Here is a 26,527-nt window from a genome sequence, read left to right as displayed (position 1 = left end):
AAGTTGTCATGTCATAGCTGACACCCAAGTTGTCATGTCATAGCTGACACCCAAGTTGTCATGTCATAGCTGACACTCAAGTTGTCATGTCATAGCTGACACTCAAGTTGTCATGTCATAGCTGACACTCAAGTTGTCATGTCATAGCTGACACCCAAGTTGTCATGTCATAGCTGACACCCAATTCTTTCGGCAGATACCTTTTGAATCTTAATTCGTGGCAGATATTTGAATACTTTTTTGGAAAACACACACACACACACACACACACACACACACACACACACACACACACACACACACACACACACACACACACACACACAAACAAACAAACATAAAAACACACCCACACACGCATAGTGCATGCATGTCATCATTTTGCAGGTGTTAGTGTCTGACACATACAAAGGGTCCATTCCTGAACACTGGGTCTCCTGGCATGGATTAGGGACCCTTGGAAACAACAGGCCCCTTGGCCCACTGGTGTGGTGGTTAGCTTTTCTCTTTGCTGCTGTTCCAGGGTTAACAGTGGCACACCCCCCTGACAGGAAGACACTCATACTCTTTCACGGAGTTGCAGAGGAGCTGGAACTGTGAAGTCAAGTTTAATCTGACTTAAAATCGACGACTTATAAATCCTTGGAACCAGACAGTTTCCATGGGGATGATGTACGTCAGAGTTGCCTAGTTTTCCTCAGGCGAATCATCCTAGTTTGAACCTTTTTATTGCAGTGGGATAAAATCAGGGTCACACAGTGTTTCTTGTCAGTCTCAAATAAATCTACTTTGAAACAAAACTATGCACCTCACTCACATGGTTATGGGCTTAAACAAGAAGAAGAAACCTGTACCATGTCAGATATAGAGAATTTTGAGTATGCATCCCAATACTACACTTTATATACAGTACCAGTCATCAGTTTGGACACACCTACTCATTACAGGGTATTTCTTTATTTTGACTATTTTCTACATTGCAGAATAATAGTGAAGACATCAACACAATGAAATAACACATATGGAATCATGTAGTAACCACGTAAGTGTTTAACAAATCATCTTGGTTTTACCCCTGTTTGAGTTCTGAAGTTTGTCTCCTGTGACTCTGTTTTGGGGGATGGAGATTTTATTTTTTGGGGGGGGGGGGACAGGGAGAAGGGCATGTAGCGGTATGAAATGCAGTGGGGACTTTTCCTCTTTTTGTCACTTTTCTCTTTTCTTTACCCATCTTTCCTCTGTGCTGAAGTTTATGACTTTCTCACCGCCTGCTTGTTCGTAAACAAACAGGTTGCCAGGCAACTGGCAAACAGAGCTGGAGCTGGTTGTTAGTGGAGCGGCTCTTTTATCCCCAGCATTGTTCCTCAATGCCCAGGTTCCCCCATCCCTCCCACCCCTCAACTTTCCCCAACCAGTCCCTACACCCATCCAAACCCCCTGACCCCCCCCCCCCATCTCAGGAATCTCAAGCCCTCTTCCTCTCATTCAGATTTCGGGGGGACCCTCAGTACAAGAGGTGGCACTTTGGGTTCATTTAATTTCTGTAGACAAATGTATCTCTGATCAGGATGGGATGTGTTTGTCTAATTGCCTATGGATAGTTGGTATACAAAGATCTTCTGACGTTGTCTGTGTTGCCGGTGTCATATCCTCAAAGTAGGACATCTGGATTAGTGCATAGAGTATTATTATAACCCCTCTTCTGAGCCACCTATGCCCCTCCTCATGTTCTATCTATGGCCTATTGAAACGTGTGTGTATGTGTGTGTGTGTGAGAGTATTGTGTGTGTGTGGAGGCGGGGATGTAACGGGGGGCTATGGGGGGGCAGAGGGGGTGTTTCTCTCCCTTCTCTCCCGTTGTCTCTCTCTCCGTCTCCTTGGACACACTGACGGATTCTCAGTCTTACTATGGCCACCACAACGGAGGAAAGGTCTCCTCTCCCTACCCAGATAGAACCACACAGACCCGGCCCAGAACCCATCCTGAGCCAGCTAGAACAATACCAGCCTCACCTAGAACCAAGACTAGAATGTAGTCTAGAACCCAGTCCTGGACCCATCCTAAACCAGGACCAGACTCTATCTCAGACCCCTTTTCCTTCCCCATCCCCATCCCACCGCGACAGAGAGGAAGAGGAGGATGAGGACGAGGAGGAAGAAGGTAACTCTGGACCAGGACCAGAGCCTGTGGTAGGTGAACATTCGGACCCGGAATGGGTTGAGGAGAGATTCCGTATCGATAGGAAGAAACTGGAGGCCATGCTGTATGGTAAGTTTGCTGAACAGGTGTGGCGTGGTCTTGTGGTTATGCATTGACCTCCAGTGTGGTCATAAATTGACCAGGGTTGAATCGCGATAGTGCGTTCCATAAATTTCGTAAGGTTACCTGAGTTGACTCAGAAAAAAATGTTTGACTTCACAGTAATTGTAATGCTGTCCACGGTTCTTCTGCGTAATGTGAATCCTGAGAAGCTCTTAGCGTTTGTCTGGCACAGCACCTCCATATATAATTGCCAGGTCATTAAGCAACTGTCGTCATTGCTGTTAAGCATGGTTAAAGTTTCTGCCTTGATGATTTATGAGATGAGGTTGCTTGTGTATTCACAGACATTTGGGCTCAGACAGGGTTGCTGTAGTATCATCATTCTCATTCTGTCATGACAATAGCGTAGAGGTGTCTGTCTGTGTTGGGTATCGGTGCAGCGGCAGGTCTGTGGCAAACTTCCTCCCCTGTGTTACAGTGGAAACTCTGGCAGGAGTAGTGAATTAGAGGCTGTTACTTCTCTCCCTCAGCTTCGATGTGGAAGAATCTGAGTATCTGAGCGGCTTCATGTTGTTCATAGAGTGTGTGTGTGTGTGTGTGTGTGTGTGTGTGTGTGTGTGTGTGTGTGTGTGTGTGTGTGTGTGTGTGTGTGTGTGTGTGTGTGTGTGAAAAGAGAGAGAGAATGGGTATTTGCATGGGTAGACCTGTGAATAAGCCACACAAATCACACTGTGCCAGCCAGCCAGTTTTTGATAAACATCATATTCTCTTTCCCCTAAGTGTTATCTAGCATGCTGTGTTGGGACTGAGATCTGGGACATTAGGGTGTGAGTAATAACTATAGAGGGAAAGGCCTCCTAGTTGTTTTACACCCAGTTATTGAGTGTGACCGTGTTTGTTATTTAATTTCTGGTAGGGTAGGGGGTCCATGCGTCAGTGAAATACCTTTGACGCGATTAGCTGTCTCTGGTGCCCCCCATTCCCTCTCTCTCCGCCCCATGCTGCTCGCTCGCCCATTCCTCGGTTTTGGGGGAGCGTAACCCATGGCGATCAGAGGACGGGGGCTTTTTTATGGGGGCTCCCCCCTCACCCTGTAAATGTCATTGTGAAGCGATGGCCTTTAAAAAAAAAAAAAAAAATGGTTTACCTTCCAGCCCTCGACCCCTCTTCTCTGCAAATTTCAACTCTCCCTGTTTAAATGTTGACCCTTAGATCTCACATACTTCTCTCTTTGAAGAAAAGTGTTGCTTAGACACAAACAAACCGTTAACCAGTAACCCTGTATGACCATTGTTAATATTAGGTGAATGTGTGTTTGTATATCTTTATACCTCCGATTATATGCAGTAAGTTACTCTCTCTCTCTCTCTACCTTTCTGTCTCTCTCTTCACTTTCACTCTCCTCTCTTTCTGTTTTCTCAGCCCCTAAACATGGAGAGGGACTTACAGGTGAAGAGTTCTTTGGGAGAGTAAGTATGCAGAACGAAGGTCACACTGACACTGAGAATAAAGGGTGGAGGTAAAATAAATCAAATAATGGGCAGACGTTCATGTAATGTGGAAAATAACTCACTGAAATGAAACCACATGCAATTAAAAGTCTACAGATTTACCGGAGGAAATCTGCATAGAGAACATGAAAGGTCACAGACTGACTGTCGACATTGTTTCTCGGCAATTTGCCGTTGTTACGGCGGCGATGAACCGCTTTGAGATGCTAATGAAGTATTGTCTTCGCTGAATAGGACGTGCTTTGGCGTGTGTGTGTGTGTGTGTGGGATGTATGGACTGGTGTTACTCTCGTGGTAAAACACCTGTCTTTCGGACTCGTTCGTTTCTCTGTCTCACACACATATTGACACCTGTTATTTCTGGCATGTTGTCCTGCAGGTGATGGTGGAAACTAACACCCAGGTGAAATGGCCATCCAAGCTGAAAATAGGAGCCAAGTCCAAGAAAGGTGATGTTACCTCTATCTGATCTAGAATACCTGACACCTCCATACTCAAACAAGCTGTCTCAATCTGTCTCAATCTCCTATACAACTTGATATTCAATATTATACAAAAGATTTAACAGAGTCTGCCTGCTAGTGCATGTCTTTTAGGATACAAACAATGAATCTGTCTCTTGTATCGATAATGCAGACCCCCATGTGAAAGTGGATGGGAAAAGAGCCAATGTTCTGGAGGCCAAAAAGAAAATTCTAGAACTTTTGGAGACCAAGGTGAGTGTCCTAAACTGAGGTATAATCAAATACCGCACATGTAATTAAGTCAACTAACTAAATACAGTTAGTTAAACCCATGTTCTCCTGAGCCAGGTCAACAAGGTGACCCTGAAGATGGACGTGGCCCACACAGAACACTCCCATGTGATCGGGAAAGGGGGCGGGAACATCAAGAAGGTGATGGAGATGACATCATGCCACATCCACTTCCCCGACTCCAACCGCCACAACGCCACTGGAGAAAAGAGCAACCAGGTACTGTCTCTAAGTAACCCACAACAGTTTCTTAGCAACTGTCTCTAATCAACCAGGTACAGCACCTTAGTAACTGGATATTGTCCCTTAGCAACCAGGTACTGCCTGTTAGTTATTGTTCTTAAGCTATTTTATTTGGTCTCTCCCCTCTCTCTGCCTCCCCTGTCCAGGTGTCCATCGCTGGGCCTGTCCAAGGGGTGGAGGCAGCCAGGAAGAGGATACGAGTCAGTGTCTCTCCATCTTAATGCATGGGTGGCCTTCATCTTTATTTTGTACATGTGATCTATACACCATCATGACCTCTCACCCTTCCCTCTTCTGTGTCCCTCAGGACCTTCAGCCGCTGGTGTTGACCTTTGACCTACCAGTGACCCTGGTGTCCCAGGCCCTGCCGGATGCAGCGTCGCCGGTCATCCAGCAGGTGGCGCAGGCTCTGGGGGTCAGTGTGAGCTTTAGGGCCCAGCCCAGACTGTACAGCAGCTGCTGTGTGGTTAGAGCACTGCAGGGCAATTCCGTCGCCCTCAAGGTCAGTGGAACACAGATGTACTGAGGGCCACAGACACACACACACACAGATACAGACACACACACATACACTCCCCTTTTTCTGTCTCATTGTTTTCTCTATTTCTTTGTGACTTTTAGATGCACTTCCTCCTTACTTTCATAAAGAGAAACCTCCACTTGAAAGAGAATATTAATTTAATATGATTCTATATATGCACACATTCTGTCTCTGTCTCTCTGTCTCTCTCCCTCTGTCTCTCTCTCTCTCAATTCAATTTCAATTCAATTTCAATTTCAAGGGCCTTACTAGCATGGGAAACAAATGTCTACATTGCCAAAGCAAGTGAAACCGATAATAAATAAAAAAGTGAAATAAACAATAAAAAATGTACATTAAACATTTAAACAAATTTTCAAAAGAATAAGACATTTCAAATGTCATTATGTCTCTCTCTCTCTCTCTCTCTCTCTGTCTCTCTCTCTCTCTCTCTCTGTCTCTCTCTCGTCTCTCTCTCTCTCTCTCTCTGTCTCTCTCTCTCTCTCTCTCTCTCGCTCTGTCTCTCGCGATCTCTCTGTCTCTCTCTCTGTCTCTCTGTCTCTCTCTGTCTCTCTCTATCTCTTCTGTCTCTCTGTCTCATCTCTAGCTCTCTTCTCTCTCCTCTATCTCTCTGTCTCTCTCTATCGCTCTTGTCTCTCTCTCTGTCCTCTGTCTCTCTCTCTCTCTCTCTCGCTCTGTCTCTTCTCCTCTTCTCCTCGCCTGTTGTCTCTCTCCTCTGTCTCTCTGTATCTCTTGTCTGTCTCTCTCTCTCTCTCCCTCTGCTCTCCGCTTCTCTCCTCCTCCTGATCCGTCTCTCTCTCTATCGTCTCTCTCTCTGTCTCTCGTCTCTCTCTCTCTCTCTGTCTCGCTTCTCTCTCCTCTTCTCCTCTCTCTGTCTCCTCTCTGTCTCTCCTCTCTCTGTCTCTCTCTCTGTCTCTCTCTCTCTCTCTCTGTCTCTCTCTCTGTCTCTCTCTCTCTCTGTCTCTCTCTGTCTCTCTCTCGTCTCTCTTCTCTCTCTCTCTCTCTCTGTCTCTCTGTCTCTCTCTCTCTCTGTCTCTCTCTCTCTCTCTCTCTCTCTCTCTCTCTCTCTCTCTCTCTCTCTCTCTCTCTCTCTCTCTGTCTCTCTCTCTCTCTCTCTCTGTCTCTCTCTCTCTCTCTCTCTGTCTCTCTCTCTGTCTCTGTCTCTCTCTCTGTCTCTGTCTCTCTCTCTCTGTCTCTCTCTCTCTCTCTCTCTCTCTCTCTCTCTCTCTCTCTGTCTCTCTCTGTCTCTGTCTCTCTCTGTCTCTGAACCCTAACAGAAGGCGGTGTGTGTGCTGATGGAGCTGCTGCTGGGGTCAGAGCTCGGGGCTGGGGGTGGGGTCATGGGGGTGGTCAGCACTCAGCTGGACGTGACCTCCCAGCAGCACCTCTTCCTGCTGGGGCAGAACGGAGCCCACTTCCTGGGGGTCATGCACCAGACCCAGACCCAGATAGTTCTGCCAGACCTCAGCGCCCCACAGAACCCCCCCTCACTGCTCATCCAGGGAAGCCCAGACGGAGTGTGTCTGGCCAGGCAGCAACTCATGGTGAGGAGCGGTCAAATTTGACATTTTTATTTTGATTGATTATTTGATGCAAACAGACAGACAATTAGATTTGAGGTAAAAGTGGAACCTTGTTCACTGTGGAGAGTTTTCTAAGTCGGGACCCGTAAGAAGAACCCCTGTTGTCGTTCTACAGGACTGTCTGCCTGTGTGTCTGATGTTTGACATGCGTGAGGATGGGGAGGCAGACCCTCGGAAACTGGCTCAGATGATGCAGAGTCTGGGTGTCTTCATCAGCGTCAAACCCAAAGTCAAACAGACCGCCAAGGTACAATAGTGCTATAGCAAGTGTTATAGTCATATTATTGCTAAATGTTTGGTACTTTAGTGTCTGCTGAAGTACTGTACTGTGTTGGACTATATTTCCTGGTTTGTATGACATGGGGAGAATCTCAATTGCATACTCCTCGCGTCCTCTCTCCACGCCTCCTTCTCAAAATCCTCCCCTCTGACCATCGCCTCCAATGGGTTTTGAGAAGGAGGTGGGGAGAGAGGACAGAGGACATGAGGAGTATGCAATTGAGATTCTCCCATTGTTTTGTGTGTTGGACTACATTTCCCAGTCGGTGGTGGTAAAGGGTCTGGAGAGGAACATCTCCAGTCTGTACGAGGCTCGGAGGCTGCTGCTAGGGCTGGAGTCCAGCGAGGTCGCCATGACAGCCAAGATGAACTCTGACCCTAGGTTGGCTGGCAACGGGCTGACCAACTACTGGCTCAACATGCTGCTGCAGCAACTCCGCCTCTCTGACCATGGTGTGTGTGTGTGTGTGTGTGGTGTCTTTTCATTTATGTATCACTGTTTTCACCTGTCCAATTCTAATCTCTAATCTGATCTCGACTTGTCTCAGGCTCAGTGCCCACCACTGAGGCTGTGATTGGCTCTTTTTCCCAATCTAAACCCCACCCGTCACCTCCACCAGGCCTGACTCCGCCCTCTGAGGAAGTGAGGATGGGACTGAAGGGGAAAGAGAGCAGGCAACTGGAGAAGGTGTGGAGAGATCGGGTCACCGTCAGATCCCAGTATTAATCCATATAACTAACACACAACACTACAAAAAACAATCACATTTACCCCTCTCGTACTAGACACAGTGAAGTACTGTGAGAATTTGAGAGAGTGAGCGATATCATGGATTGATACCACAGGAGGCAGTTGAGGGGAGGACTGCTCATAATAATCACTGGAACGGAGTGAATTTTTATTTATATTTATTTATTTAACCTTTATTTAACCTTTATTTAACCTTTATTTAACCTTTATTTAACCAGGAAGGGCTCATTGAGATTTAAAATCTCTTTTTCAAGAGTGTCCTGGCCAAGATAGGCAGCACCAAGTCATTGCAAAAATGACAGACAAACATGAAAAACTACAAGTAAATCTAGTAAAAACCATAGAATTCACAGGAGTATAACAAAATCATGAACATCAAATTTAAAAACATTGACAGGTCAGGGAATCAGTCTCAAGATCATTCATCAGTGATTTAAAAATACCAATCGGGACAAGTTCTTCCAGTGTAAGGCGTTCCAAGACGATGGCGCAGAGTACATAAAAGCCCTTGTTCCAAATTCAGTTCAGACATTTGGAACAGTTAGCAGGATAAAGTCCAGCGAAAACGAAGAGAGTACCCACCACATTTCTGAACAATAAAAATGCCCAAATTAAAAGGTGGTAAACCCAAAATGGCTTTGTAAATAAAAGTATATGAATGGAATGGTATCAAACACATAGAAACGGTTTGTTTGATGGTTTGTTCCATTTATTCTGTTCCAGCCATTACTATGAAGCTGTCCTCGCCAATTAAGGTGCCACCAACCCCCTGTGATTGATACAGTAGTAAGGCGTTTCCCTGCAGGAGATTTGATTCTGCAGTTGTCCTAAGGGTGGTGCTATTGGATCAGTAGGATCAGGTTCGACCAATGAGATCACCTCTGTTTCCCCAGATCCCAGAAAACGAGGATCCGTCAGGCCTGTCCGGCGAGGACGAGAGCCCTGGTTCGATGACATCAGAGCTGAGTGATGTCATGAGCCAGGTCAGGATGATGAGTCGGAGGAGCAGCCTCCAGGGTCCTGAAGTGTGCAGGTTCCTCAACCAGGGGAGACGCCACTCAACAGGCCAGGTCATGAGGTAAACACATTCACACTAGGGAGCGTACTGTGACATTAAGTTGTTCCTAGACACAATGGGTGAGGTTTGGATTTTGGTTGGATAGGCCCAAATATCTGTGGATTTGAATCTTAGATAGGAGCCCCTGTTTTTTTTTAGAATGGAATGACAAACTATAAAACAAAACATTTGCATTTTTATCTTAATTTAGTAGATGTTTAGCCTTTTGTTCTGCTGTTTTTTGATATTGCCTCTGGAAAATAACAAGAGAATTTGGGACCGCAGTTTAGCAACACTCATTCTAAATAACAATGTCAGAAAGGTACAGGCATTGCATTTATTCATTCCCTCTCACCAGTATCATGTCTCAATGCTCCTTACTGCCCTTGGATTAGTTGAGAGAGCTCCTTGGCTAAGTGAGTCCTACAAAACAGCTTTCACACTCTGTGGCTCAGGCCTGACCTTGGTCTCACTGCCGCTGCTCTGTTGCAGACTGCTGGACGGAGAGAAGGAGGGAGGACGGAGTGAGAGACACAACAGCCTGAGAGAGATGGAGGGGGGGAGGGGTGATAGTAGACGGAACAGCCTGCGAGAAATTGGGGGAGAGAGGAGTGACACTAGACGGAACAGCCTGATGAGGGATTTGACTCCGAATCATGACACTCTCACTGACGTGTCAAGGAACGAGGTGAGACTCCCTCTGATTTCAAATGATTTATTAACAGGTTTGTAGCAGCTAGAACTTAAAAAAATAAAAAACTGAATGAGAAATATGGAGGAGTATATTATGTCACACGGTGTGTCTTGTAGACTGTCTCATCAATTGATTTGACCTCTTTCTTTGAGTCTTACAAAATCTAATTTGAAGATCGTGTGTATGTGGTAGTTGTTGTTTTTGCCCTTATTTGTCCACTTGGTGCCCCTGAACCAAAGGTTACCGTGGGGATAACATGTTTATCTCCGCGGTAATGGCAGGATGCGCTAGGTCAAGTCATCTTCTGTTCTGTTCTCTCAGTAACCCCCCCCCCCCCCCCCCCCCCAGGACACATCATTTACAGAACAACATAACTGCATTTCTCTCCTTGATTTTACTGGCCTTCTCCTGTTTCTGCAGGATTATGACTATGAGATGAAGAAACTGCTGGCAACTAGAGGTTAGACCTTTTTTTAAATGCTTCTGCCTTGTTGTGTGATCAGAAGCCCAGCTCATTAAAAACATAATTTTGGTTTGTCCAGGGTTCAGTCACACAGAAAGGTATTTTTGGACCTGCAGAGGAGTCCTACCAAGAGGGACTCATTTAGCAGCTGCACCCGGACAAATGAGCTTTCATCACATATCACTGGGATGGGTCACTTGCCACTGTCTGTTATTGAGAGATGAGGTAGCTCGTGTTTGTTATTCAGATCAGTGACGGAGGGAACCCATTAATGAGCCAGAGCCTTGAGAGAGAGAGAGGACCTATTTACGTGCTGCACATTGCCAGAGAGGTGATGGAGGGGATGCACTTATGGGCTCCGCCGTGCCAAAGTTAGATAGAGGATCATTGCTACTCCCACTGAATGTACACACTCTGGTGTCTGATACACTGTCTCAGCCACACAACCACACACACACGCGCACACACACTCTCTCTCTTTACCATCATTCAGAATGAGGGATATTTTGAGGATCTTTAGCCAAATGGTTCTAAATTCCCTCAGTGTTGCTTTATGGGATTATGAATTAGCAGTTTGAATGAGCCATCTGCCTCGTGGTCATTACGATACTCATGTGTCTATCTATGAGAGCTAGACACACACACACGTGCGCGCGCGCACACACACACACACACACCGTTCTTTTTTACACATCACACACTCCTACATGGATCCTGTAATACACACTCTCACACTAATTTCAATGTGTTTAGCATCTATGCCTATGAGATTCTTCATTAAGTATTATGTATCAGTGCAATTAAACACTTAAATGAACTACAATTAAACACTGTTCTCTGTCTGCATTATTCAACACCTGACAACCACGGCTTACCAATTAAACCACTGTGTCTGCTTGTGAGGGATTTATATTTATAACTTGATGTTTATGTTTCTTAGAGTAAGTTATGTGTGTGTTTTAGTTTTTGTCTGTGTCTATCGGATCTGTCTATGGCTGCGTTTACACAGGCAGTCTAATTCTGATATTTTGCCAATAACTGGTCATTTGAACAATCAGATCAGATCTTGAGCCAATCATTTGGCACAAAAAAAAAATCTGAATGGGGCGTCCTGTGTTAACGCAGCCTACGTGTGTGTGAGATGTATTTTATCTCCACTCTCCCAGCCATGCAGAGGAATCCGGTGGTGACAGAGGTTCGGACCCCGACTGATACCTGGAGTGGTCTGGGCTTCTCTAAGTCCATGCCTGCCGAGGCTGTTAAGGAGCTACGCAACGTCAGCCGACGCAGCTACAAACCTTACCTGGCAAACACTGGCCAACAACAACAGGTACAACTGCTAATATCTTACCTGTACTTAGAATCCCTATAAACCTGCCTGACAAACCCTGGATAGCAACAGCTCACCTTACTAGCTACTATTAGCTTACCTGGGCAGAAATTGGCCAAAGGGTTTAAACCAGCATCACCTGTGATTCTATTTCACCTGTACTAGGGTTATCATCTTACCTGCTTTTACAACAACCAACGATCCATTTTCAATGGGCTATATTGGTGACCTGTCCTCTTGGTTTATCAGCCGTCAAGCAGCTGGCCTCGCTAAATGCTCTGTGGACAGCCACTGAACACCACGCTAATTTGGGTTAACAGATACGAGAGGGAACTGTCTGATGACTTCTGTGTTGTTCTGCGCTAGGGGATTTAGGAGTGCGTATCTGTGTTCCGCCTGATAATTATTTTTTTTGCGAGCTTGGAGAGGCATTGAGCTGGGTGAGAGTTTGTTTAGGAATATGATTATTCTCAGTGTTACTTGGCTCGATTGGTTTTCCTGCACTGAGAAATGCCAAGAGCCGGAGAGAAACTGTGAGCACCAATTACCACCCTGTCTCATCCACTCATCCTCAGGGAGGGAAAGAGAAGGAGAGAGTGAGTGAGAGAGAGAGGGGGGGTTGGAGGAAAAGTGAGGAACAAAGCGAAGGGAGTATAAACAAGCGGAATATATGCAATTAAACCCCATCTCTCCCCCATTCTCTCCCACAATTTTCTGCCTTTTTCTCTCTCTCTGTCTCTCTCTCTCTGTCTCTCTCTCTCCCTGTCTCCCTCTCTCTGTCTCTCCCTCTCTCTCTCTCTCCATGTAGACATGGGGCCCGCAGAATGCGAAGGAGAAAGTGTCCAATGGCAGTAATTCAGAGAACTGGCGTGACAGACGTGGATCATCCTCCCCCATTTTCCCTTCTCCATCTTCCTCCTCCTCTTCCTCCCCCTCTAACTTCTCCTCTTCCTTCTCCTCCACGTCGTCCTTCCCGGCATTTGCGTCTTCAACAAACAGACCCCGAAACGATAAAACCTGTACGTTTCTTTGTGTGTCTCTAACAGAGAGGGTGTGTCTACAAAGAGAACTTTGAAAGAAATGCAATTCCAATGTCTGGCTGATCTTCAATGTAGTCAGTATCAAAGATGTGCTTTAAATGTCTTCCATCTGAGAGCTATAGAAAGATGTGAGACTTTGTTATGCTTTCTGTCGTAACTCTTCCTTCTGTCACTCCCCTACTCTCCACATTCCTCCCTGACCTCTTCACCTTTGACCTCTGACCCCTAGCGGAGAGCTTCCTGAGCTGCAGTAACTACTTTGAGTGCATGTCCTCTGTGAGGGCGTTGACTGCTAGCCAGCTTAGCTCCTCCCCCCAGCCTACGGATGATCTCCCAGAGCTCCTGAGCCAGCTCGGTATGGGGAAGTACATCGACGTGTTCCAACAGCAAGAGGTACAGTTAGACAACTAGCGCCCCCTGGGGCATAGGAGTAACACATTCACAGAGAAACAGGTCATTCCTCTATCTGTTGAAGTAGCCTACATAGGCAGGACCGACTAAGATGTTTTCAGAGGCACAGAGGAGGACTTAATGAGCATCCAGTCGTCTATGTACTGTCTGAGCAACTGTGTTTTCATGCCCCTATTTCTGCAGATTGATTTCCAGACTTTCCTGACTCTGTCTGACGAGGATCTGAAAGAGGTGGGAGTGTCCACGTTTGGAGCGAGAAGGAAGATGCTACTGGCCATCTCAGGTGAGTGATCAGTAAACACCATATAAAACCAATCCACTTTAATGAGGACACCTTATGTATAGAACATCTCTCTCTCTTCTCTCCATCCATACATCCAGACCTAAACAAAAGTAAACGGAAACTGTCCGAGACGCCTGCTGTGAAGCCAGGCTACCTAGAAGGTGGGGCAAGTGGCCGGCTCCCACGAATCATAGATGAGGACACTGCTGCTCAAAGAAACCACTGGTGAACCCCACACAACATGACCCAACCTGGGTAGAACTGCCTGTAAAAAACAGATCCATGATCAGATTGGCTTCCACATATCCTAACCTTGGTGGCAAACCCAGAAATGACTTTAGATCCGTGTCTAGGGGCAATTTGATCCTACTGCCATGCCCTACACCAGCAGCCTTTAACCAAAGCCTGTCCCAACAACCTCGAGACCAGAGGGACCCTAGCATTGGGAAGACTCCAGTATTGTCTAAAGGAACGATGAGCAGTCATACAAACTATGTGACTGTGTGGACTGTCACCGACATTCTCTCTTCTCTATTGGCCTCTCTTCTCCCCAGATAGTGCCTTATGCAAGCCTGTGTTCCTCTACTCTATGTGTTGGGGGTTGAAGTCCACTGTTAACCACATATATGCATTGTACATAAACCTACAAGGGAAAAATGAGAATGTATGATTATATTATTTGGAGATGATTTATTAAACGTTTCCAAAAACTTGCCGCCTCTTTTTTTTTTTTTGTTACCTGAGAACTTAATTAACCAACATGTTTCGGGAAAACCAATTGATCTGAATTAAAACCTTCGTTAGAATGACCTGTATGTTAGTACATTAACTCAAATATATTTTGTAGGTCATTGTAAAATAATTATTTGTTCACTGACTTGCCTAGTTAAATATTAAATAAATAAAACATGTATATTGTTCCAATAAGTTAGAGGTCCATCGCTAGATGGCACTGACGTCATAAACAGTGTGCTTTTTTTATAGGTTCAAGTCACGTTCTCCACCCCTCATTATTGCGTCAGTAGGCCTAATTAATTATACGTCCATTTTAGAATGAAATCAACCAGCAACGACATTAAATAGAGCTAGATGGAAAGCCAGGAGTTGGGTTGATGTTATATGAACATTCAGATAAAAATGTAAAAAACAATTCTAGCCCAACGGGATTTATTCTAATGTGAAACGCCTTTCAATATTGTTTCTCCTCACCTGAGCGCACATCTAAAAAGTTCCAATTACATGTATCAGCCTTTAGCAGCCGTGAAGCCATTGCCTCCGTATTTGAGTCGTTTCTCATTTATTTAGAATATTGGTAATTAGGTGGGATCACGTATGCCTCTGGGGGCCAACGACCGAGTATAAACGACATTGCTAGACTAGATTGACGCGTTTAATCATACCAAAACGAAATTATTTTGTGTAATTTTAAGTGAGAATTATCTTGCCATTTTTCAATAAGGATATGTGCACATGGCTTTGATAAACATTTGGCATAACGATAAAAACAAGACCTATAGAAATCAGAGCAAAGCAAAAAAGCACCACTTTTCTTTTTTTACACTTCCAAATCAGGCTGGTTGCTGCTCATCGCACCAGTGGCGCTGCCGTCGCATGTATCATCAGTCACACTGCGCACCAGATGAAAATAGCCCCCGGGAGTGACAGCCGGAACTCCGTATCCACTCAGAGTGCAGATATGTCGGTCTTGCCTGGTCCTAGAGCCAGGAGAGATGAGAGGGGATGTGGGGGGACGGGGTTGGGAGAGATGATCCCAGCTTATTTTCACTACGGAGTGGAGCAGCGGTTTAAGGCACAGTGCAAGAGGCGTGTTTCAAGGCGACATTTCCAGGTGATACTACGGCCAACAAGAAGGATATTTTGGGGGGTGATGGATTATTTGGTACTTTCATGATTGATATAGTCCTACACACTTTTTCTCTATAGTTGTTATCCCTAGATCACTTCTGACGTGTCCCTAGCCTGCATGGTATCTCAATATGGCGTACAGTACCTGGTTCGAAACCTGGCTGTATCACATCCGGCCGTCCCATAGGGCGGCGCACAATTCCCCCAGCGTCGTTCGTGTTTTTAAAGGCCGGAGTAGGTTATCATTGTAAATATGAATGTTCTTAAGTTCTTAACTGACTTGCCTAGTTAAATAAAGGTTAAATAAAAAAGATGAGAAAGACCGTGTCACTTACACCGCAGGCCACGTAGGCGTGAAAGAGAAACGCTTTCTTTCGGACCCATTTTTCTTTGGCTGCTATGACAGACCCTACTGGTTTTCTGTTCTACCTGAAAAATAATTTCACCCACTTGGTGTCCCATGTCTGAATCAGTCCCTGATTAGAGGGGAAGAAGGAAAACGAGCAGTGGAACTGGCTTCGAGGTCTAGATTTGAATGTGTGGGGTGTAGGCTTTACCGTTTTGTTTTTCCCCAGTCGAGTTCCTCCTCTCTGCTCCCAGTGACATCGTGCGCGGCGCGTGGTTCTGAAAGGAAAGCTGTGCTGAAAGAACAGCGCTCGCCAGTCTGCTCTGCAGCGGGTCATAAGGCGACGCGCACAAGCCATGTTGAAATGGGAGACTACTCGAGGCTATATGAAATAGGCCTATAGCAGATAATAAACATTATTGTAAGTGACAGACATTTTCACATTGCTCAATTCTATAGAAGCCTTAACGTTTAGTGTGGCCTAACACTGCCATACGCTATAGGACTATACTCAAACGTGCATTCTAAAGAGACTGCCTAGGCTTTACTCGGCTTGCATTTTGATGACCATAAAAGTTATCTCGGGATAATAACTATAGAGAAAAAGTGTGTAAGACTATATCAATCATGAAAATACAAAAATAATCCATCACCCCCCAAAATATCCGTCTTATTGGCTGTAGTATCACCTGGAAATTTCGCCTTGAAACAACAAACATTTGCTTATTCCCGTGTGAATGCACCATTCCCCCCGTTGTAAATCAATGACACACCAGCTCTCTGCACTGCAAATAGAGAGGGAGAGGGAAGAAGGGAGGGAGACATGGAGAGGGAGGTATAGAGGAGGGTAAAGGAGTGAGCGGGGAAGCGATTGGGAAAGAGAGAGAGAGACCGCTATCAGAGAGGCGGAGTCTGAGCGGAAGTTACCGAGGGTGGGAGAGAGACAGTTCTGACGAGGCTTGTTCCTGCTGCTCCTGGTCGCTGTCAGTATTACAGCGGAGTTCAGAGCTACCGGAGGTCCCGTGGATAATTAGGCTACTCTACAGTCTGACCGAGAAAAAAAAACGTCTAACTGACAGCAGCAGAAACGTCCCACCCTATACCTCTTTTCCCAGGAGCTGGACACAAGCTAATTGAGGTAGGTGGATGGAAGAACGGGGTGCGTTTGTGAGCTAGGACCGGTGAAGACAGATTTGTATGTATATGATAAGGGAAGGGAGAGAGTTATGTAGTCTACGTATTTGTGGTTCACTCCCGCTTTGGTAAAAGGAGATGAGAGAGGCGCGCGCTCCAAGTAGACGGTAATTGCCTGTTTATACCGTCTGAGAGCCTCACGAGCTAATCGGTTTCCCGTGCTCCATCTGCCACGGTGTGCAAATGCGATATGTCTCCAAATGTTTATAATCAGCTTAGGAGGAGCAGCAATTTCATAAGAGGCAATCTCCAGTATTTACTCAATCAATTTAATCCAACCTAATAGATTGAATAACATCATGTCCTTGTCCATTTTGATGCTGACATATCTGCATCATTAAATACATTTTCAATCCATGACAAAGTGCAGGTGAATTAACCTACATGTTGGCGCGTACTTGTACGAACAATTATTCCTAGTCCACATCATGCGCATCAAGGCAGCAGGCTCATTTACCTCCCTTGCTGTCTTAATATCTCTTGTTCTCAATGTCACTTTCTATCTCATTTTCTCTTTCCCCATCTCTCTTTTTTTTCAGACGATGCTTTTCTGTCTGCTGCCTTTCGCGGCTCTCTTGCTGCGCGCAGAGGGCAGGCGCGGGGGAACGGTGGTTGGTAACAAAAACATTGGCCACGCGTTGGACAACGACAAATGGCTCAGCACCGTGTCTCAATACGACAAGGACAGATATTGGAACAAATTCAGAGATGTGAGTTTATAATGACTGTGTTTTTCGCAACTTTCCTCACAAATTGGCCATTTTGACGACTGTTGTAGCCCAGAACAATGTTAGAAAGACTGGCTGACCACGAGGCCCTGCCTTGTTGTTGCAGTCCTAGTAATGGTTGGGTGATTTGACTGACGCAGAAGTGTATGCAGCCCCGTCCTTGACACACCCTTTACAGTAGGTACGTGAGTGAGAGTCCCAGCCAGACAGGCAGCGGCCTTAATCCAATGTGTGGGCACTCAGCAGGTAGAGCAGTTTAGAGTGGAGCTCATGTGCTGTGAACGAACGGCTCACTCAGTAAGGCACTGAGGCACATCGAGAGAGAGTGTGAGAGGGAGAGTGTGTGTGTGTAGGAGAGAGGAGAGACAGATACAGTATGGACATTCAGGGCCAGACATAAGCCTCTCCCCTGCAAGGCAAAATGTGTAGAATTGCAGGAAATTAACTCTAAAATGTAATTTTTCTCTCCTCCACTTAGGGCCCCCAAAATACCTATTAAGATATTGAGGCTAGGGACACGCTGTATTGAGATACCATGCAGGCTAGGGACACACCTATTGAGATACCATGCAGGCTAGGGACACACCTATTGAGATACCATGCAGGCTAGGGACACGCTGTATTGAGATACCATGCAGGCTAGGGACACGCTGTATTGAGATACCATGCAGGCTAGGGACACGCTGTATTGAGATACCATGCAGGCTAGGGACACGCTGTATTGAGATACCATGCAGGCTAGGGACACGCTGTATTGAGATACCATGCAGGCTAGGGACACACCTATTGAGATACCATGCAGGCTAGGGACACGCTGTATTGAGATACCATGCAGGCTAGAGACACACCTATTGAGATACCATGCAGGCTAGGGACACGCTGTATTGAGATACCATGCAGGCTAGGGACACACCTATTGAGATACCATGCAGGCTAGGGACACACCTATTGAGATACCATGCAGGCTAGGGACACGCCTATTGAGATACCATGCAGGCTAGGGACACGCTGTATTGAGATACCATGCAGGCTAGGGACACACCTATTGAGATACCATGCAGGCTAGGGACACACCTATTGAGATACCATGCAGGCTAGGGACACACCTATTGAGATACCATGCAGGCTAGGGACAAGACCTATTGAGATACCATGCAGGCTAGGGACACGCCTATTGAGATACCATGCAGGCTAGGGACACGCTGTATTGAGATACCATGCAGGCTAGGGACACACCTATTGAGATACCATGCAGGCTAGGGACACACCCTATTGAGATACCATGCAGGCTAGGGACACGCCTATTGAGATACTATGCAGGCTAGGGACACGCTGTATTGAGATACCATGCAGGCTAGGGACACACCTATTGAGATACCATGCAGGCTAGGGACACACCTATTGAGATACCATGCAGGCTTGGGACACGCTGTATTGAGATACCATGCTGGCTTGGGACACGCTGTATTGAGATACCATGCAGGCTAGGGACACGCCTATTGAGATACCATGCAGGCTAGGGACACGCTGTATTGAGATACCATGCAGGCTAGGGACACACCTATTGAGATACCATGCAGGCTAGGGACACACCCTATTGAGATACCATGCAGGCTAGGGACACGCTGTATTGAGATACCATGCAGGCTAGGGACACACCTATTGAGATACCATGCAGGCTAGGGACACACCTATTGAGATACCATGCAGGCTAGGGACACACCTATTGAGATACCATGCAGGCTAGGGACACACCTATTGAGATACCATGCAGGCTAGGGACACACCTATTGAGATACCATGCAGGCTAGGGACACACCTATTGAGATACCATGCAGGCTAGGGACACACCTATTGAGATACCATGCAGACTAGGGACACACCTATTGAGATACCATGCAGACTAGGGACACACCTATTGAGATACCATGCAGGCTAGGGACACGCCTATTGAGATACCATGCAGGCTAGGGACACGCCTATTGAGATACCATGCAGGCTAGGGACACGCCTATTGAGATACCATGCAGGCTAGGGACACGCCCTATTGAGATACCATGCAGGCTAGGGACACGCCCTATTGAGATACCATGCAGGCTAGGGACACACCTATTGAGATACCATGCAGGCTAGGGACACGCCTATTGAGATACCATGCAGGCTAGGGACACGCTGTATTGAGATACCATGCAGGCTAGGGACACGCCCTATTGAGATACCATGCAGGCTAGGGACACGCCTATTGAGATATCATGCAGGCTAGGGACACGTCTATTGAGATAGCATGTTATACACTGGAACCATAGCCCTCATTAGGCCCTGCTCACCCTCAAAACACCCCTGACATCATTCTGACATCACTGCTGGGTTCTGTAATCAGAGGAACACAGTGGTTTAGGGGGTGTCTCAAATGCACCCTATTCCATGTATAGTGCACTACTTTTGACCAGGGTCCATAGGGCTATAGGGAATAGGGGGCCATCATGTGGGATGCATAGCCTCCTGTGTGCTCTCTCTAATGTATGAGGGATCGATTTTGAAGTGGGCAATGGTCTTTTTCTGTTAGCAGCTGTCTCAGCTAGCCGGGCCAGGATGGTTATTGTGTAATAGGGCATGCAGCAGTGAGAGGGTTTACATTAACATAAGCTAACCTTCTCTTGACTGGAGTCAGTGATGTGGGAGCTAGGATTGACCCTGGCCCTCCATTGTTCTTCATTGGAGTAGCGATGTGAGACCTAGCCACAACGCAGCATGTGAATGGCCTTAAGCGAGGCAGCTGCAGCGCGAGCCAGAGCAAAAGCATTAGCAAAATCCCTTAAAGCCTTTATGGTATGTGGGGGTGCTGCCCACACACCTCCCTCTCCATGGTCTTCAATGCAAATTAAACTCATTAGGTGGAAGCTGCTCGCTGTCTGGGAGAAGAGGAGAGGGGGGTGAGGGATGGAGGAGGAGGAGTGTATATTGGAAAGGGTGTGACATTTTGGTTTAATATTTGATGTTGTGTTTCCCGGCCAGGGAGGGCAGCACTATGGTGTGTGTGTCTGCAGACATATATACCTGCAGGTCATAAGTCTCTTTCTAGCCACTCAAGTCATAAATTATTCTTCCCCTCTCTTTTCTCTCCCCCTCTCTCCCTTACCCCTCTCCATACCTCCCACTCTTTCTCTTTCCCTTGAATAACTTCGCTATTACTGGCATCACTCCCTTTACTTCTGTGTCATCCAGTCTCTTACCTCTCGCCCCATTGTGGCTCATTTACTCTCCCAACGTCTGTGTTTCTCTCTCTCCCCCTCTTTTCTCTGCTCTCTCATCCCTTTCTCTCAGACTGTCAATTCATCAATCTTTTCTCCTCTCTTTCTCTTTTCACTCATTCTTTGTCCTCACTCTCTCAATTCAATTCAAGGGGCTTTATTGGCATGGGAAACATATTTTACATTGCCAAAGCAAGTGAAATAAAAAAATCTAAAGTGAACAGTAAATATTACTCACGCAAGTTCCAAAAGAATGAAGACATTTCAAATGTCATATTATGTCTATATACAGTGTTGGAACAATGTGCAAATAGTTCAAGTACAAAAGGGAAAATAAATGGACAAAAATATGGGTTGTATTTACAATGGTGTTTGCCCTTCACTGGTTGCCCTTGTGGCAACAGGTCACAAATCTTGCTGGTGTGATGGAACACTTTGGTACTTCACCCAGTAGATATGGGAGTTTATCAAAATTGGATTTGTTGTCAAATTAAATCAAATGGTATTGGTCACATACACATGGTTAGCAGATGTTATTGTGAGTGTAGCGAAATGCTTGTGCTTCCAGTTCAGACAGTGCAGCAATATATAACAAGTAACATCTAACAAATACCTAATACACACAAATCTAAGTAAGGAATGGAATAAGAATGTATAAATATATGGATGAGCAGTGACAAAGCAGCGTAGGCTAAGATGCAATAGATGGTATAGAATACAGTACATATGAGATGAGTAATGCAAGATATGTAAACATGACTTAAGTGGCATTTTTAAAGTGACTAGTGTTCCCTTTATTAAAGTGGCCAATAATTTCAACTCTGTATGTAGGCAGCAGCCTCTCTTGTGCTAGTGATGGCTGTTTAACAGTCTGATGGCCTTGAGATAGAAGCTGTTTATCAGTCTCTCGGTCCCAGCTTTGATGCACCTGTACTGACCTTTCGAATTCTTTGTGGGTCTGTGTTATCTAAGGGAAATATGTGTCTAATATGGTCATACTTCTCTATCTCCACCTCCTTCCCTCTCTCTCTGTCTGTAGGACACTGTGTGATGGTGAGGTGCGGTTCGCGAACCATTTGTTCATTTTGAACTGATCTTTTTACTGACTCGAGAGTCATCCCGGCAAAATTGGTTCTGCGATGGTTCCCAGAACATCCATTCATCATAACACAAAAAACACATAACACAAAAAACTGTCCAGTCGTGGTGATGATTTAGAGAATGTCTGTTTTTTTTTAAAGGATCCCAGAATGTTTCATTAGGTTGTGGGAACAGTCTGGTGGTAACATTGTGGGGACATCACAAAAGATAGGTTCTCAAAACCCCCAAATATCCAGTTGTCTGGATGATTATACAATGTTTCTTTTAGGGTTCTAAGACATCCCTCTGGTCATACAAGAACGTTCCCAGAACACATTGTTGTCTATTCTTTAAAGGTTACCAAAACATTCCATTAGGTTGTTTTATTTATTTATTTGTTATTTTACCAGGTAAATTGACTGAGAACACATTCTCATTTGCAGCAACAAACTGGGGAATAGTTACAGGATTAATGAGCCAAATGTAAACTGGGGATTATTAGTTGACCATGATGGATTGAGGAATTTAGCCAGGACACCGGGGTTAACACCCCTACAATAAGTGCCATGGGATCTTTAATGACCTCAGAGAGTCAGGACACCTGTTTAACGTCCCATCCGAAAGACAGCACCCTACACAGGGCAGTGTCCCCAATCACTGCCCTGGGATATTTGTTTTAGACCAGAGGAAAGAGTGCCTCCTACTGGCCCTCCAACACCACTTCCAGCAGCATCTGGTCTCCCATCCAGGAACTGACCAGTACCAACCCTGCTTAGCTTCAGAAGCAAGCCAGCAGTGGTATGCAGGGTGGTATGCTGCTGGCTAATGTTGTGTTGTGGCTACATTGCAAAAGATAGTTTCCCAAAACACAAAATATGCTCACCTGTGATGACGTTCATACAATGTTCAAGTTAGGTTACACAGGTCATTCCCTTAATGTTGTAAGCATGCAGTAAGTCTGTTTTTTATGTATCCAGTCAGAAATGCAGAATTTAGACTAACTGTAGAACATAACACATTGTGTAAAAATTGACTGGATACCTTGTAAATATGGGCCTAGAAGTATGCAGCACATAGAGAATGGGATGGTGAAAAACCCACTTTCCAGGATTTCCCTGGGTTATTTATGTCTAAGAATGCTCACAAGGAAGCATGCAATTCCTGATTGACCATACTGCCATGGCTATATACTGCCAAAAGACAAAGAAAGGAGAGCTTCCCCCTGGGGGAGCAGAGGATAAAATACCTGGCATGGGAACCAAACATTGCAGGTTCAAGCCCTACATGTGAATATTATCAATGAAACATCTGCTTGTGTTTGTATGAGTTAAATGCTGTTCAAAAGTCCCATGAATTGAATTACAGTGCCTTCAGAAAGTACTCACACCCTTTTCCAGATTTTGCTGTGTTACAAATGGATTTAATTGTATTTTTTTTGTCAACGATCTACAAAAAATAGTCTAATGTCAAAGTGGTAGATACATTCTAGTATTTAAAAAAAAGGAAAATAAAACACTAATATATCCTGATTAGATAAGTATTCAACACCTGAGTCAATACATGTTAGAATCACTTCTGGCAGTGATTACAGCTGTGAGTCTTTATGGGTAAGTCTCTAAGAGCTTTACGCACCGTAATTATACATTATTAGCCCATTATTCTTCAAAAAATTCTTCAAGATCTGTCAAGTTGGTTGTTGATCATTGCTAGACAGCCATTTTCAAGTCTTGCCATAGATTTTCAAGATAATTTAAGACAAAACTGTAACCAAACCACTTGGTAAGCAACTCCAGTGTATATTTGACATCGGATCAAGTTTTTGACTTGCTGAAAGGGGAATTTATCTCCCAGTGTGTCTGTTGGAAAGCAGACAACCAGGTTTTCCTCTAGGATTTTGCCTGTGCTTAGCTCTTACGTTTCTTTTTATCCCCAAAACTCCCTAGCCCTTGCCAATGACAAGCATACCCATAACATGATGCAGCCACCATCATGCTTGAAAATATGAAGAGTGGTACTCAGTGATGTGCTGTGTTGGATTTGTCCTAAACATAATGCTTTTGTATTCAGGACCCCCCAAAAAATATTTGCCTCATTTTTTTTGCAGTAATACTTTAGTGCCTTATTGCAAACAGGATACATGTTTCTGAATATTTTTCTTCTGTACAGGCTTCCTTTTTCCCCTCTGTCATGCAGGTTAGTATTGTGGACTAACTACAATGTTTTTGATTCATCCTCAGTTTTCTCCTATCACAGCCATTCAACTCTGTAAATTTAAAATCACCATTGGCCTCATGGTTGAATCCTTGAGTGGTTTCCTTCCTCTCTGGCAACTGAGTTAGGAAAATACATCTTTGTAGTGACTAGGTGTATTGATACCCTTACCAAAGTGTAATTAATAACTTTACAATGCTTAAAGGGATATTCAGCATTATCTGTATGTGTGGAGTACAAAGCTTAAGTAGTCATTCAAAAATCATGCTGTGACATTATGGGGTATTGCGTGTAGATAAGGGACACAAAATCTAAGTGTTATCCATTTTAAATTCAGGCTGTAACACAACAAAATGTGGAGAAAATCAAGGGGTTGAGAATACTTTCTGAAGGTGCTGTATATGCAGATAGTCAACATATGAAGTGTACAAAAATATTCTTCTGTTTGTATGATTAAATGATTTTCAGATGAATGAAATTTCCTATGAAATGAAATTAAAATGCCATGTGTCTCCATATCACCATATGGTTCCAATCATTTTTCCAATTAGAAGCTGGAGCTGGAGCACACCCAGAGAACATTATTTTGTGTGGAGGTGCTGACTAACGGCGAATAAACTGCTATAAAAAAGACATAAAGAGAGTCACACACTCTCTATATATAAACTGCCAGTTATTTCTGCATTGCTGTGCCTTCTTCAGGGTCTTCAATCGTTCTTCCACCGTACATTTTTCTCAAAGGGGATTTTAGAAACACTTAAAATAAGGTCTGCGTTTTGTCTAGGCTTACCCTGGCGTGATGTTTGGTAACCATGTACATCTCTCTTGGACAAGATTTGTCAATATATTTGGCTCTGGAACTCTCAGATTCGGAAAAATGCTAATTAGCATCAAAGTAGACATAATGCAAAACTAGAAATCCCTGCAAGCCCCCGCACATAATCTCTAGCTGAAACCTTTGCTAATAGGTATTGTGGCAATTTAAAACTTGCACTAGCCAGTTCCCAGCATTGTCAATGTTTAAAGAATTGTAGCCAATTTATTCATTACTACATTTAGCTAACATTAGATAGTTAATTCAGAGATTCTTACCGTTGCCTCAATTCGGCAGCCTCGTCCAGATCATGGTATTTGTAGTTCTTTATGATAGCCACATTAGCAGATAATTAACATTTCATTTTTTGGGGTGGTAAATACAGGTGAATGTATTGATAAAAGTCTCTGTGTCCTAGAGAGATTTACACCGTTATCACGCCAGGGTAAGCCTACACGAAACACAGCCCTTATTTGAAATGCTTCTAAAATCCCCTATGGGAAATTGAATGGTGGAAAAACCGATTTGAACCATTTCCCTGTCTGACTGATCTTTTTTATAGGTATTATGACAGATACTGTGGTACTCTATTCAATCGGGAGATAAACATAATGGGGATGTATTCCAATCTGCTTTCTTGTTGACAATATTGTGGTAATATTAGGTAAAACGTAAATATCCTCTCTGGGGTAGGCGGGAAGCTTGCGTCCCACATGGCCAATAGCCAGGGAAAATGCAGAGCGCCAAATTCAAATTCAAACATTTCTATAAAAATCGAACTTTCATTAAATTACACATGGAAGATAGCAAATTAAAGCTACACATGGAAGATAGCAAATTAAAGCTACACTCGTTGTGAATCCAGCCAACATGTCAGATTTCAAAAAGGCTTTTCGGCGAAAGCATAAGATGCTATTATCTGATGATAGCACAACAGTAAACAATGAGAGTAGCATATTTCAACTCTGCAGGCGCGAAACGCAGAAATAAAATATAAATCATGCCTTACCTTTGATGAGCTTCTTTTGTTGGCACTCCTATATGTCCCATAAACATCGCAAATGGTCCTTTTGTTCGATTAATTCCGTCGATATATATCCAAAATGTCCATTTATTTGGCGTGTTTGATCCAGAAAAACACCGCTTCCCACTTACGCAACTTCACTACAAAATATCTCATAAGTTACCTGTAAACTTTGCCAAAACATTTCAAACTACTTTTGTAATACACCTTTAGGTTTTCTAAACGTATATAATCGATCAAATTGAAGACGGGATGATCTGTGTTCAATACAGGAGCAAAACAAACTGACGCTACTTTTCTGGTTACGCGCCTCTATCAAAAGGTACACATGAAGTGACGTTAGTTCTGAGCTATGGTACTTCTTCATTACACAAAGGAAAAACCTCAACCAATTTCTACAAACTGGTGACATCCAGTGGAAGCGGATTAGAATTCTGGATTCCCCATGAAAACATACAGTGCCTTGCGAAAGTATTCGGCCCCCTTGAACTTTGCGACCTTTTGCCACATTTCAGGCTTCAAACATAAAGATATAAAACTGTATTTTTTTTGTGAAGAATCAACAACAAGTGGGACACAATCATGAAGTGGAACGACATTTATTGGATATTTCAAACTTTTTTAACAAATCAAAAACTGAAAAATTGGGCGTGCAAAATTATTCAGCCCCTTTACTTTCAGTGCAGCAAACTCTCTCCAGAAGTTCAGTGAGGATCTCTGAATGATCCAATGTTGACCTAAATGACTAATGATGATAAATACAATCCACCTGTGTGTAATCAAGTCTCCGTATAAATGCACCTACACTG

General features: G+C 44.5%; 1 protein-coding gene across 1 annotated transcript; it reads left to right on the top strand.

Moving 5' to 3' along the window:
* Positions 1-1,908: 1,908 nt before the first annotated feature.
* On the top strand, positions 1,909-13,903 carry bicc2 (bicaudal C homolog 2). The gene is made up of 19 exons (XM_031797242.1): positions 1,909-2,269; positions 3,686-3,732; positions 4,154-4,223; positions 4,411-4,490; positions 4,587-4,748; positions 4,919-4,972; positions 5,080-5,274; positions 6,591-6,857; positions 7,012-7,143; positions 7,439-7,628; positions 7,724-7,863; positions 8,820-9,004; positions 9,476-9,671; positions 10,098-10,137; positions 11,307-11,470; positions 12,279-12,489; positions 12,740-12,903; positions 13,105-13,204; positions 13,303-13,903. The coding sequence occupies exons 1-19, from the start codon at positions 1,909-1,911 to the stop codon at positions 13,431-13,433; spliced, it is 2,889 nt and encodes a 962-aa protein (XP_031653102.1). The 3' UTR covers positions 13,434-13,903.
* The last annotated feature ends 12,624 nt before the right edge of the window (positions 13,904-26,527 follow it).

This window comes from Oncorhynchus kisutch, linkage group LG19 (assembly GCF_002021735.2).
Source record: "Oncorhynchus kisutch isolate 150728-3 linkage group LG19, Okis_V2, whole genome shotgun sequence".
In the NCBI taxonomy this organism is placed as follows: Eukaryota; Metazoa; Chordata; class Actinopteri; order Salmoniformes; family Salmonidae; genus Oncorhynchus; species Oncorhynchus kisutch.
This window is presented reverse-complemented; position numbering and strand designations above follow the sequence as displayed.

Excerpts from the sequence above, each read along its gene's own strand:
- bicc2 (XM_031797242.1), top strand. The coding sequence starts at position 1,909 with ATGGCCACCACAACGGAGGAAAGGTCTCCTCTCCCTACCCAGATAGAA. Across the intron at positions 7,864-8,819 it reads AGAGCAGGCAACTGGAGAAG|ATCCCAGAAAACGAGGATCC; the intron begins GTGTGGAGAGAT and ends CTGTTTCCCCAG. Across the intron at positions 9,005-9,475 it reads TCAACAGGCCAGGTCATGAG|ACTGCTGGACGGAGAGAAGG; the intron begins GTAAACACATTC and ends GCTCTGTTGCAG.